The 12,862-nt window shown below is 37.5% G+C and overlaps 1 protein-coding gene across 4 annotated transcripts in view; it reads right to left on the bottom strand.

Annotated features, from left to right (window-relative positions):
• Nucleotides 1–434: 434 nt before the first annotated feature.
• The window catches only part of ZNF644 (zinc finger protein 644), a 52,608-nt gene continuing 40,180 nt past the window's right edge, over nucleotides 435–12,862 (bottom strand). For 2 of the 4 annotated variants that reach the window (XM_082054833.1, XM_082054830.1), the window contains 3 exons: nucleotides 12,626–12,748; nucleotides 5,420–5,522; nucleotides 435–4,930 (listed from right to left, as the gene is read on the bottom strand). In XM_082054833.1, coding sequence (XP_081910959.1) covers nucleotides 4,738–4,930; nucleotides 5,420–5,522; nucleotides 12,626–12,748 — 419 coding nt within the window. In that variant the 3' untranslated portion in view covers nucleotides 435–4,737. The remainder of the gene's footprint in view (nucleotides 4,931–5,419; nucleotides 5,523–12,625; nucleotides 12,749–12,862) is intronic. The other 2 variants (XM_082054832.1, XM_082054831.1) reach the window with 1 other exon arrangement.

Below are 12,862 nucleotides of genomic sequence, written 5' to 3'. Positions count from 1 at the left end.
AATCACAGAGCGCCAGGCAGACCCAGATTTTCAGAGTACCCTGGCCCAGGTACCTGTGGAAGCCACTGCACAGCCGGTGCTGTCGGGAAAGTCTGCTTCTAACTGGGAAAGCATCAGCAAAACTTGATTGTACAGGGAAAGAAGTGGGAGGACACACACAGATGGGAGCTGTTGTTATTTGTGATGCAGCTTCAGATTCAGGCCCTTGGCTCTGGTGAGGTTCCCTTCACCACCAATCCTCACGCTTGGTCTCCAATACTGCAATGTAAACACCTTCTCCCTGTCTCACTTCCCTGAATTTTCAGAAGGCTACAGTGAGCAAAACCATCCTCTCTGCCTTGCAACTATCCAGGTAAGGGTGGAAGTCCTCAGCTTAAGCAACACGTACCATGCAGCTCACACCAAAATAATGGGAAGAACACAAAGAAGACTGAGGTGTTAAAAAGAAACATTTTATTGCAAGAGATTACAGACCTGGCACTATGGCCAAAATGTTCCCATTACATCAAAATTCCTATCCATGTATCAGGCAACAGCACCTACAAACCATGGTGGATTGAAATATCTCAAATCATAATGCAGTCAGCTTAAGTACCACCCTAAAAAGATTTTCTTAAAAACAAAGTCAAAACGATATAAACCAATTTTTTTATTATTAAACTCATGTTTTAAGTATCCAGGCCATTACCTGTGGTGATAAAAAGAGAAGTCTGCTAACCACAGTGCTCAACTGAACAGGCTTCCTTCACAGCCCTTACCATTTAGTTAAAAGCAAGTACTTGTAATTCACTGTTAATTTTTCCATATTTGTTCAGCCAACATTTTTCTTCTGTACATTTTCAGAATCAGGTAGAAGACTGAATAACCCCTTTAAATCACTGCTGACACACAGGATAATTCAGAGCCACAAACAGCCCACAAAAAGCGCTGGTGTCAGAATAGCTTTGCAGGAACAGCCCTCCCCATCTCAGTCCCGTGGCGCTCACCTTTCGAGGCTCCGCATGGATATACATCTCTGAGCCCCCATTTGTGATTCGGGTTCCTCCTGCGATCCACTTACCTTGAAGACCTTGGATATTTCCCTGAGCGTGGCTGAAAAGGCAGGACTGTGAACTGGCACAGCGCAAACACAGAAAGTCTGGCCCAGGACAGACCCAGCTGTTGCAATCCCCAGCTCTGGCGTGTTGGGCGCTCGCTCTCCCTCCCCAACAGCTGGTGGTGGCTGCGTCTGGTCTGGGCTCCTCCTCCCACCGAGGAGTCAGCAGCTCATCTCCCGTCCCACTGCCCAGGGGAGCCCTGAGGAAGCACAGCTGGATCTGCTGGCAGAGCTGGACCACCTCGGCTTGTGGGTGCAGTTCACCTAATACAATCCACAGGAAACAGTGTATGGCAAACAGGAGCAAATGCCCAGCGATCTTTGTGAGCCAACATTTGTTACCCACTTGCCTCCATCTCCCATTTTCCACAAATACAGCCTGAACACGCAGTCACCTGGCAGTGGCTGTCACAGGCACTTCAAAAATCACTGTTTCAAGATCCTGCAGAAACCTCTTTTCAAGGAATGCAAACAGAGCTTTCATTTGTTAAGACTTGGAAATATCACTGGGACTAAGGGATATAGGCAATCATTTCCCAAAATGTAGGGGTTGGTGGTCTACAATTTCCCAGGCTTCTCTAAGCATTCTGAAAAAAATTCCTTCTTAATTTTCCAGTAGCTGCTAAAGAGACCTTTACCAGAAACACCTAAGATTGTGACAAGGAACCAAAACCAACCAGACAAGTATCACTACACCACCACAGCCTCTAACCAAAGTGAAAGAGCAACACTCATGTTTACATGTGCAATTCCTAAGTCCAGCTCTTCAGCACAGCCTGCCATGCAGCCTCTCAAGCCACACATCTCAAAACACGAGATTCATATAATAAAGTGACTGATATAATTAACTCTCTTCTACCAGATTATTTAGTATCTCTGTAATTCTGGAAAGGGAGATTTAAATCTCCCGGTATGTAGTGACAGAAGATCTGTATTTCCAAACAACAGAAACCAAGAAAACCAACAGCCCCACTTGAGGACTAGGAGATAAAGAAAGCTTAAGGGTACTCTACTGATTTTTTTTAAAGATCATTCAGTCTATGTCAACCATACATGCAATTATTTTAATAGTCAGAAGAGTTCTAGAACTTCTAGAAATACTTCAAACTACATAGTCAAGGATCTGATGCCATCGGAGCACAGAGCTCAGAACACCCATCGCTGAGAACCGCTGCACCGCTGCAGAACCATCTCATTTGGGAAACTACTCGGGCTTGGAGCTCCCTGCTCTTCAGACACAACCCTGCACTGCAGTGTTACACACAGCAGCTCGCTATTGGACCGCAATGAATTAAATAGAATTAGGTAGTTTGTTTTAGTTATTATGAACCTAAGAGAGTTTTTTTGCTACTGCTAAATTCCGCACAGTATGGCTTCACCTTACAAGCATTCTTAACAATACAAGATAAATATAATCTGCACTTAATTAATTTCTTCATCTGTTAAACAGCCACAAAGGACCTTTTTGGTGAGAAGGGTAAACAAGCACTCTATTAAAGCATTATAAACATACAAGGTGATTTTATCACTTCCCTCTATTCTGTCTCAATACATTGCTGTAAATCTTCCATTTTCACAACGTATATAAAAATCCCACAATCATTCACATATTTAGAAATTTGTTAGTCTGCACACACATAGTTTGTCTGCAATATACTTTAACATCCCATTTATCTTTCCTAAAATCTGGTTTTTTTTTTCTCTAGCCTCTAAATGTACTGAAGTAGATTTTCCAGTAAAAAACAAAAAAAGGGAATACATTTTGACAATAAAGCTAAAGTTCTCTGCAGCAACTTGTACAGTAAACCAGCCAATAGCACAAATGTAACGATAGCCTCGACAGCTAGGATGGCCTTGTCTCAGGTCTCCTGTCCTGCAGTGCTGTGTATTTTTAGCCCACCTGTTTCACCGGAACGTTAACAAGCCTCGTGTGTTGCCTCTGAACTGCACACATACAGGAAGACAGACATTTATTCATATTTTCCACCAATTAAATGTAATGCGTCTGTGAACAAGTCCATTTATTGCAAGTAAATGTACTTTTACTTAAGATCATGAGAAGATTCTAATCTCAAGCAAGACAAATCAATTTCACAAACTTAATTCACACAATGCAAATAAATGCTTCACATTATAGACATTTAGATTTTCTTTAAACCTTTTTATTTAGAGATTTTTCTGGTAAGGAGATATACCATAGGAAAGCAATTTCACTGGCAGTGAGGTATGTATATACTCTACCAAAATACTCCTCTTGTTTTAACTGCTTTTAACTTTATTTACATATCAAGAAAATATCAATGCATATCCTTGGCTTAACTACAGTATGTTACCCTATATGAGTAAAATGAAATGTTACTTGCATACAAAATTGGTTTGTAGAGGAACCTGATTTGACTTAAACAAAAATCATGTTCTGAGGACAGCTTAAATGAACAAACACAAGTCATCATGACCAAGACACCTGCACCATATTTCCATCCTCACAGCACATTTATTTCAGTAATTCTGTAAGTAGGTCCTTAGCATGAGCATAGTGTTACAGTTTTCATACATATAATCACATCCAAAACAAGCTCTAAATTTTAAGTTGTAAACATTCTCTTCATATGTAGAAACATTTCAAATCTGTGTTCGAACTTTCTAAAATGATCAGTCTTTTAAACAGAATTATAAATGAAAACTCTACTCTAACCGTGTAGTGAGCAATGCTTATTAGTACATTTCTACAGTGTTAAATAAAATAGTAGAGGCAAACTTCTGTAGGCAAGTCAGACTTTAAGTAAATCATCATAAAGAAACAAACTTGTTAACCAAAAGATGCTTTGTAATAAAGAAAGTTGGATTGAAATCTACTATGATACAAAAACATAAGGGTAAATACCATCTTTGTTGACAAGTAGGAGGTAGCATGGATGCACCACTTTATTGTCAGTGAGAAATGCAACTGAAGTAAAGAATATTTCCTTACCACAAATTTCCAGTATTATGTACATATTTCTCTTAGAAATTTGTTTAAACAAGTTTCCCTCCACTTTTTAGTACAAAAAGCCTCATGTGATTTAAAAAAAACACTTACACACCTAGATAGAATAGTACTAATTGCCCTATTTGAATGAAACAGTCTCTTGAACTATGAAGTACATGATATTTAATGCCCTAAGTTGAGTAAATTGTATTAGCAGTTCTTGGTATTATACAAAACACTACATACATACAAACAAAATATAATAATATCTTATTTTACTATGTAATTCTTTTTGGAATAAACAGAGCCTTGATTTGGGTAACACTGAAGAGAACACGGTTTCTTTGTTTTATTAAAATCTGTCTTTTAAGTACCCATGTGCAACAATTTAAAAATGGCTGCCATACATGTAATGGTCTTGTACTGATAGTGAACACAGTAAGTGACAAAAACATAATAAACCTTAAAAACACATCTTCCACCCTATATAAAATATAAAGACTACTTACTGTAACTGTTAAGTATTCTATTTGTTTTGATGTTACTGTAATCCACTTCCTCTATTTTTCTGTCTTTAGCATTTATAAACATAATTTAGTGTAGCAATTTATTTAAAAAAATGACAAAGTATTTCAAATTTACATCCAATTAAAATTTAAAATGTTTCCTTGTTCTATGATGCTGCTTCTGCCATCAGTAAAGAAAATGAAGTTTCAGTAATTGAAGCAGGCTTTTTAAGTAGTGATGTGACTTCAACCATGCCCGCTCCAGTCCGTGGAAGATTTGCGTTGACAATGTGTCGCTGCAAGTGCTTTATCCAGTCTTCTTGAACAGACAAAGGTCCTCGAAAGACCAGACCACAAAACCTATGCAAACATTAGAATTATTCCATCAAGATATAGCTAGGTCTACTGAAAAATTAGAAAATAAATATACTAAGTGGAAAGTCTAAATTTCCTTGAAGTTTGTTGCTACAAATTTTAGCAGAAAACCTTAGTAATTGAGTTCATTAGTAATTGAGTTCAACACAAAAAATTGCAGCTTATACAACATACACTCTTACATTTTTAACACCAGCAATAACAATCTGTTGTTCTTATGTAAGGTGTCTTTTGAAGGACGGAGTATCACTCAGACACGACCAATGATATTTTAGCTACAGAAACAGTCAGCAACCTAATACCTGAGCATGACTGATTCAAGCCTCTTGTTTAAATTAAAATAGCAACTGCTTCCCACCCGCCCCCATTCAATTTAATCACAAACACATTTACAGGATACAATCTTAATCTTCTTATGACTAAAATTAGCAAGCTCTTAAGAACGTGTTCTTTCCATTAAAATACTCTATGTACCTGCATCTGAGTATGTAAACTTCATCAGCACTATGAGGTAATGGCAGCATTTTTTTCTTGCTTCCAGATCTTGACCTTGACTTCTTTTGTTTACAGTCTAAAGCTAAGAAGAGAGAGATTTCCATATGTAAAGTGATACTTGAATGAGTGTCAACCAAACATATTTAGTAAGCAACCCCTATAGCAGCAGTGAAAAGACATCTACCTCCTTGTTATTATACATTTAATTACAATGTGAATCCAAAACAATTACAGTGTGCTCTAAGAAATTTACTGGAAAAACACATTAAGCTATTTTTTTAGTTTAGCACAGTGCTTGCTCTTTAATAGACTACATAATTGACATTCAGCATTAAACTGTTGTTTTAGTATCAGTAAGCAGCTACTAACCTATTGCAGAATTATACAGAAGCAAAGCACCACTGGAAATTCCCTTTCATGCATAAAACACTGTCAGAACCTTGGAACTTGTTTTTCAGTTCAAGTACCATCATAAGACCGCTTATGTTCAACCAAGTTAAAACTTCACAAAATTGTAGCTTTTAGGTAACACAATCAAGAATTTCTCATCTGAAAACACCTGCCATTTGTTTTCAGCACAAAGCAAAAGTTTGTCCTTTTATTCTACAAGTTTCAAATGAAACTTCCCCCTCACTCCTGTCTGAATTCCCATGCATCTTACAAAAATTAGGTATTAATCCTTGTCAGTGGGAACTGGTATCAGCACAATCACCAGGGAAGGCAAAGCAACTTTTAAACTTCAGGCTAAGCATTTTAAACTATGTATGAAACCAATGTGTATGAACAGGAAACACCCAGCAAATGGGTTCAGTTAGCATCGAGGTCCGTACCTCCCATAAACAGATGTAAAAAGAATCTAACAAAACCTGGAGATTCGAAGAAGCAGCCAAAGTTGGGGGATGAGGGGACTAAACTGAGTTAATATTGTTATGATGAACACAGCTGATAAAGCTCAAGAAAAAACAGGAAGTTTGGGGCTGCTTGAACTGAGAAGCGCACCTAGCCACGCTGCTATTGCAAAACACAAGACGCTGACAGTAAAACCCCACAGAAGCCTGAAAACCAGTAACAAATGGTATTCTTGATACCAAAAAGGCATAATGCTATACTACTGATCCATCTTAACAGTAAAATTTGAAAAACTGTTACACTTGTTTAAGTTTTGACTCCTTTAACATAAAACAGAAGAATAAACCTCTTAGTATGCTGAAGCATAAGACATCTGGCGAGGCAAAACATTCCAATTTAAAGAACATATGGTCTTGATTGCATGCTTCATTTTTCTTACATCCTCCACGTAAGCACCTCTCAAGCTTTTACCTTGTAGCCAAACTTTTAACTTGTAGATGCACCAGACACTTCCCAGCTCCATCCCCTGATTTACAGATTCCTAGACTATCTAGAAAAATTAGAATTGATTTCTGAGGTTTGAAGGTACCAGAGAACCAAAGAAGCAGATACCAACCTAAAGACGCTTCCTTCAGACCCAGGGTCAAGGCATCATTAGGAAGATGAAGCTCAACAGCATTTTTTTGATGGTAACAATGAAAGCAGTCTGGATATAAAAGCAGTGACCCAAGGCGGGTGGGTGGGGAACGAGACCAAAATGGCTAAGATAACTTCTGGAGAAGTGAACAGGTAAGGGGTCCTTCGTGCTTTATGCTCTCATCAGAAGCACATTCTTCATATAGTTAGGAAGAAACTACCAAGTAGTAGAAATATTTTACATTACCACAACATCAGTAACAACTTCACCAGAAATGTAAGCAGATTAAAACACTGAAACCCAGACACCCATTCCCTGAAGAGAAATACTTGCACGAGGGAAGACTTATCTGAAGCAGTTATTACAGCAAAAGCTTTGTCACTGCCAATTTTGCAGAACGTGATGGGAAGAAGGGAAACAGAAATCAGTGTTATCCGAATGCAAACATATCCATGAGTTGCATCTAATGTCAGTTAGTTTGATGTCAACTGGTATGAGTGGAAAAAAAAAGCAGTAGACAGCAGGCCCCTTCTAGAGAAGCCTACATGCATTTGAAACAAGAACTAGCCTATTTCCTTCATGTTGGCAAACTTCAGACATGCATTCCAGTCAAGAAATTTGATTCTATTCACATACATGCCAAGCATTTTAGAGAGCTTTCACTTTCTTACTAGATGTGAACTGGTCTTCTGCAAACCTAATGGTGTGTGTGTAATCTAAGAGCAATCAAACAGACTGCAACACAGACAGCCACTGCTGTAATGTACCAGGAGCAGTAGTTTCCACTTCCTTGAAAAGTACCTTTTCCAAGAACAATGAGAAAACAAGGAAAACAAAGGAATGGGCATCTTCTCTGAGCCATTTACAATGGAGGCTTTAGAGAGAGAAATCACACAACAAAGAACAGAAAACATCACATTGAGAAAAAAAAAATTCTCAGAGTAACTTAGCTAAGATTGGAAGTAGATTTGCCCAAGCAAGAAGCTGTTACAAAAGATGGAAAATACTAAGAATACTAAACTTGTGTTCTGCAAGGGACATTTTTTGTTCTCTTTGTCTTTTGACATTTTAGGGGTACAAAGCAGCATAAGCACATTTTGAAGTTACTCTAATGAAGCAGGAAAGTAAGTCGAGAAACAGTAAAATCTGGGTAAAGCTGACTGAAAATCATAATTCCAGCACCAGTTACCAGAGATGTGTACCAGCAACCACCACATTAATTTCATTTTGTCTATCCAGAGAGTAACAAGTTTAAATGAAGTCACATGCACACACTGAAGTACTGTGTTGATATGATGCCTGCAAGTATCATCAGTCACATCATTTCCTCACCCACACAAAAGGGTAGCCCTGTTCTGACCAAAACTCAGTTACTGTTCTTCCAATGCCTTTACTGTAACAAAGCACAACGGCTTCAGAGAGTACATTTTTAGCACTTTTGGGAAGAGACCAAGGATAATTGCAGCAAATTGCCAGAGACAGGCAGCAACTACCTACCATTAATGCCTCCTTTGTGGCTATCACAGTTCCCAAACTATCATTCTTCATTCTCCATAAAGGCCCTTCTTGGAAAAAGCCTCCTACCTTCAAGTTTGGCCACCCGGTGTTTCCTAGTTGCTACTCCAAAACCCTTTTGTAAACAACCTGTTACACCGCTTCATCAAACCTCTCTGATACAGCATGACAAAGAAACAACCCACTTAAAACAAAAGACAATCAAACTTTGGAGGAATCTTCTTGAGGGACTCATTTTCAAAGCATACTATTTAGAAAAATACATGTGAGGTAAAAAGGCGGCATACAAAAACTTTCTTTACCTCTGTGACCACTTAACAAGAAAGACTACAAGCAGATGGAGACAGGAGGCTAAAATAAGAATGCCTAAGACAACATGAATTAGAAAGTCACAATCAGATGCCATGACATTTGGTCCGAGGTTCAAAATTAAAAGTGCATCTATAGTAATTTGCAAGCTCCACTTCTCCATGTCACCCAACATGGAACACTTCTCATTTCAGGAAGACTGAAGCTGGGTCTTTATTCAGACTTCATTACTTTTGTCATAGTGTATGCAAGCTAACACAAGCTGAATAACTGCATGCACAAAAGCATCTAATTATCCATTTAAGAACACTGCGAATTAAAAAGTAAAAAATAATGAATTACCTTTCATGTATATTTATTCACTAGTTTTCAAATTCAATCACTTCCTATCTATCCTCATCATTATTGAACAGTAAAATGCTTTAAAAAAATTCCTCCAGTAATTTGCTCCCTGAAGTATTTTACAGGATACTAAAAATTAACTCATTGTGCCAGCTGATTGGTTGTAACCGTAACAACACAGAATAAAGACAAGCAAAGCCAGTGGATCTCAGATTTCTGCTGGAGCTGCATATGCTTCCACAGTGAACTTCCCGAAGCTACAATTTTGACAAAGCAATATGAAAACTTATTTGGAAGTGCAGTTAGTGGCTGCATGAACTGCTACCTCAGTCATACCACTGGCTCAACGGCCAGACACCTTGCTCCTTAGTTTATTATTCCGTCCCAAACTTCCAAAAAAGCAGTCTCCATCTACAGAAGCAAAGACGAAAGAAGAGAGTGGCAACTGGCAGAAGATGACAGCTGGTAAGAAGAGATGCGAGTATGTGAAAAGACTCAACAAAGAGAAGAAGAGAAAGCCAGGGTGCAAGAGAGAATCAAGAGACACTGGAGGGACAAGTAAAGGAAGGAAGCCGGATATACAACTGTATCAAGAAGAGTGAGATTTTGAAGATTTTGCACAGTTCTGGCCAATGCTCTGAAGACAATCAGAAGAAAGAAGCAAGTTTGCCACATGCTCTGAGAAACGCTAATGGGCTACTATTCATCCAAACAGGTATAAAAAGAAATTAGCATCTACTCAAGATGAGCGATTAAATAATTACATTGTTCAAAACTGCGCTGCATAGCAAAAAAAATAATTAAAAAAATTAATGTTCTAGTCAGAACAATCTGAAGACCACCATGCAAGCACTAATACAAAAGCAAGTAACTACCAAATGAACCTAGAAAGGCATTTGCTATAAAGTGGACCCATACTGCATAACTATAGGCACAAATTAAGTTTAATAAACACTAACCTTGAACAGCCAACAGCCTAAAAAGTTCCACTTCTAAGATGTCTTTCTTGAGTCCATTCTCAAAATTTACCACTACACTTAACTGTGTCTATTATACTGCTAAAACTGTCAAGTTGCATTTGCAACAACAACAACAAAAAGGGTAGGATTAACTAAATGTGACCAAATTACTGACTCTGAAGAAGGAGGGCATCTGCTAGAAAAGCAACACCATAATAGTCAATATCAAAAACATATGCAGACAAACTGAAAAACTGAGTAGAAGAATAGTACATAAGCTAATGTAGCACTAGGGAAGGCCTCGCTTTGGTGACATGCAGAGATTACTATCCTTCTCTTACTAAACAGTAATGCCTAGATAGCTCCCATAACAATAGCCAAATAATTACAACATTCATGTTTACACACAGCTATTTAATTACAGAAAGAAACTGAGGTAAATATTCAACCAACGTGATTTCTTTTTAGTAGTTATGTTTACTTTAGAAGATGTGAAAAAGGCTTCATGAAAACAGGTGGAACCCGTATAAATATAGCCTCACTGTCTCCATACAGGTTCCAGGCTGCAGCCAAACTGAAGATATCTCAAAACCTCTCTCAACTGCAACCACTTTTTAATAAGAAAAACTGAGATGTCCCCAAGAACGACACTCGTGGCAAAGTTTAAAACTAGTGTGTTCTAGTGAAATCTTGCATTAAAATCATTCTCTTCACAAACCTTACAATATGAAGTGGAATATCAAATAAAAACACTGTTTAGAAGCATATTTCCTGGTCTATGTGCCTTGCCTGCATTGAGCGTGCTCGACTGAAAAGCCAATGAGCAAAGTTTACAACCTTTGCAAAGTTGCAACAGTTTTAATGGTAATGACTAAGTTAATAGAAACATATATTGGTTGCATAATGTTATAGCTTGAACTTAAGCGTCTCTAAGTCATTAGTTTCAATGAAAAGCCTTTGTCCACATGGTACAGGCCATTTATCTGGCTCAGCTCCAGCTGCTGAGATCAAAGTTTTTTTTTTTTTTTTAAAAAGGTTTTGTTTCTATTTTTTTAAACTTTGTTTTTAACAACAGTTTGTTTCTAACTTAATTTTAAACAAACTTTGAGGTCCAACGACAGAAGACTCAAGAGTCTTCTGTTCTGATAAGTATGCTACTAGTTCCCTAGCAAAATACATTTCTTAAAGAAAACAAACAAAAATACCTGAAAGCACCGTAACAAGCTACCTTTGCTTTTCCCATTTAGTAAAAGGTAAGCTGAGGTGCAAGGAGCTTGTCTAGGATCAAACCTCTGTGTACTAAATATCCTGTTCACCAGTGTCTCTTCTAATGAATTATTGCTAAGATTTCAACGTGCAATTTAAATATATAACTACTGAAAAACATTTCACCAGGAGGTATATACACAAAGTAACTTACCACAAGGCTAATATCAAACCATAGGAGTGAAAAATGAAGTCCACTATCCTCATATTTCTACTGAGTTAGTATGAAAACTTTGAGAATCACTAGCTAAAGGCACACACTCCTACACATTAGATATTACTGTATCTGCTGACTTCCTTCTAAATCTACTTTGTTTTAGCATTAACTTAGTATAATATAAGACCTGGCAGCCACAGGTCCAGTCTGTATTTCTTTTAGCCTTCTGCAGAGAAAGCCTGAAACTGCTTGTCATTCTTAGCATAATGAGTTACATCTGCAGACAAGAAAAGCATTTTCCAAAGCACAGTGTGACAGTCTGTGCTTGTTGACACAGAAAACTGACAGTTGCCGTTCTTAATCACAGAATATTCCAGACTTTGTATCTCCAAATTTTCCTCACTATATTCCATCTCTGCTTCTCAATTTGTTGTTGATCATACAAAATCCCACTAGTCTCAGCAATAATCCAAGTAAACTCAGAAATTGCCTACAGGCAAGCAGGTCTCTGGAAATTAGTAAAAATACAGAATATTAGAGGAATTTTAAAATGAAGTATGTTTTAATAAAAAACATTAATAGCAGTGCCAAATGCTGTACTACACTTACTCCATGTCAGACCAGGTAGTTTTTGGGTTGTGAGCCAAACAAGAAATGAAACCAACTACATACAATACGTTAGAAATACACAAACTGCAAAATTACTTGATTTTCCTGTTTTAAGTACAGTATTTTTAGTAACTGAATGTACTAGATTGTAAAAATAACTTTTTTGTTTGGTTTGGTTTGTTGTTTTTTTTTTTTTTCCTCTATCTCATTTTTGAAGTATTTTTTAACATCTCATTAGAAGGCCAACTAGCTGTTTTGGAAGTTGTGATATTGTAGGAGAATGAATTTAAGCAATCATCTCTTCCTTCTGCTTACATACCTTAAGTGTTTGATCCATAATAAATGAGTAAGAATGAAAATCGGACATGAGAGTGGACAACAGCAACATACCTTTTCTTAAAAGTTGCTGAAGTTTTATGGCAAATACATTGTTTACCAGCAGAAGCCTCAAAATTATTTTGAATTAACAAATGCTTTTGTCCAGTCTGATGAGGAAAATGTATCATAGACAGACTTGCTTTTACATCTGTAACAAAACATACCTGTCCCAGTCAAAAGTCCAGCACTCTTCTTTCGTGCATAAGCGCGTAAGTGGTTGGACAGGCTAACAGCACTTGTAAACGTCGTATTGCAATGCACACACGTTCTAAGCTTCACAGGCATACCTATCATTCAAAAGAAAACTATAATCCAGTTCTCTCTTCAAAAAATGAAATTCTCAAAGCGTTGTAAAAAGTTTTCTGCAATAAAGATGGTTTAAAATATATTCACTGCATTGA

This window comes from Streptopelia decaocto (genome assembly GCF_964273445.1).
Source record: "Streptopelia decaocto genome assembly, chromosome: 5".
In the NCBI taxonomy this organism is placed as follows: Eukaryota; Metazoa; Chordata; class Aves; order Columbiformes; family Columbidae; genus Streptopelia; species Streptopelia decaocto.
Note: the sequence above shows the minus strand (reverse complement) of the source record. Positions and strands in the feature narration are given on the sequence as shown.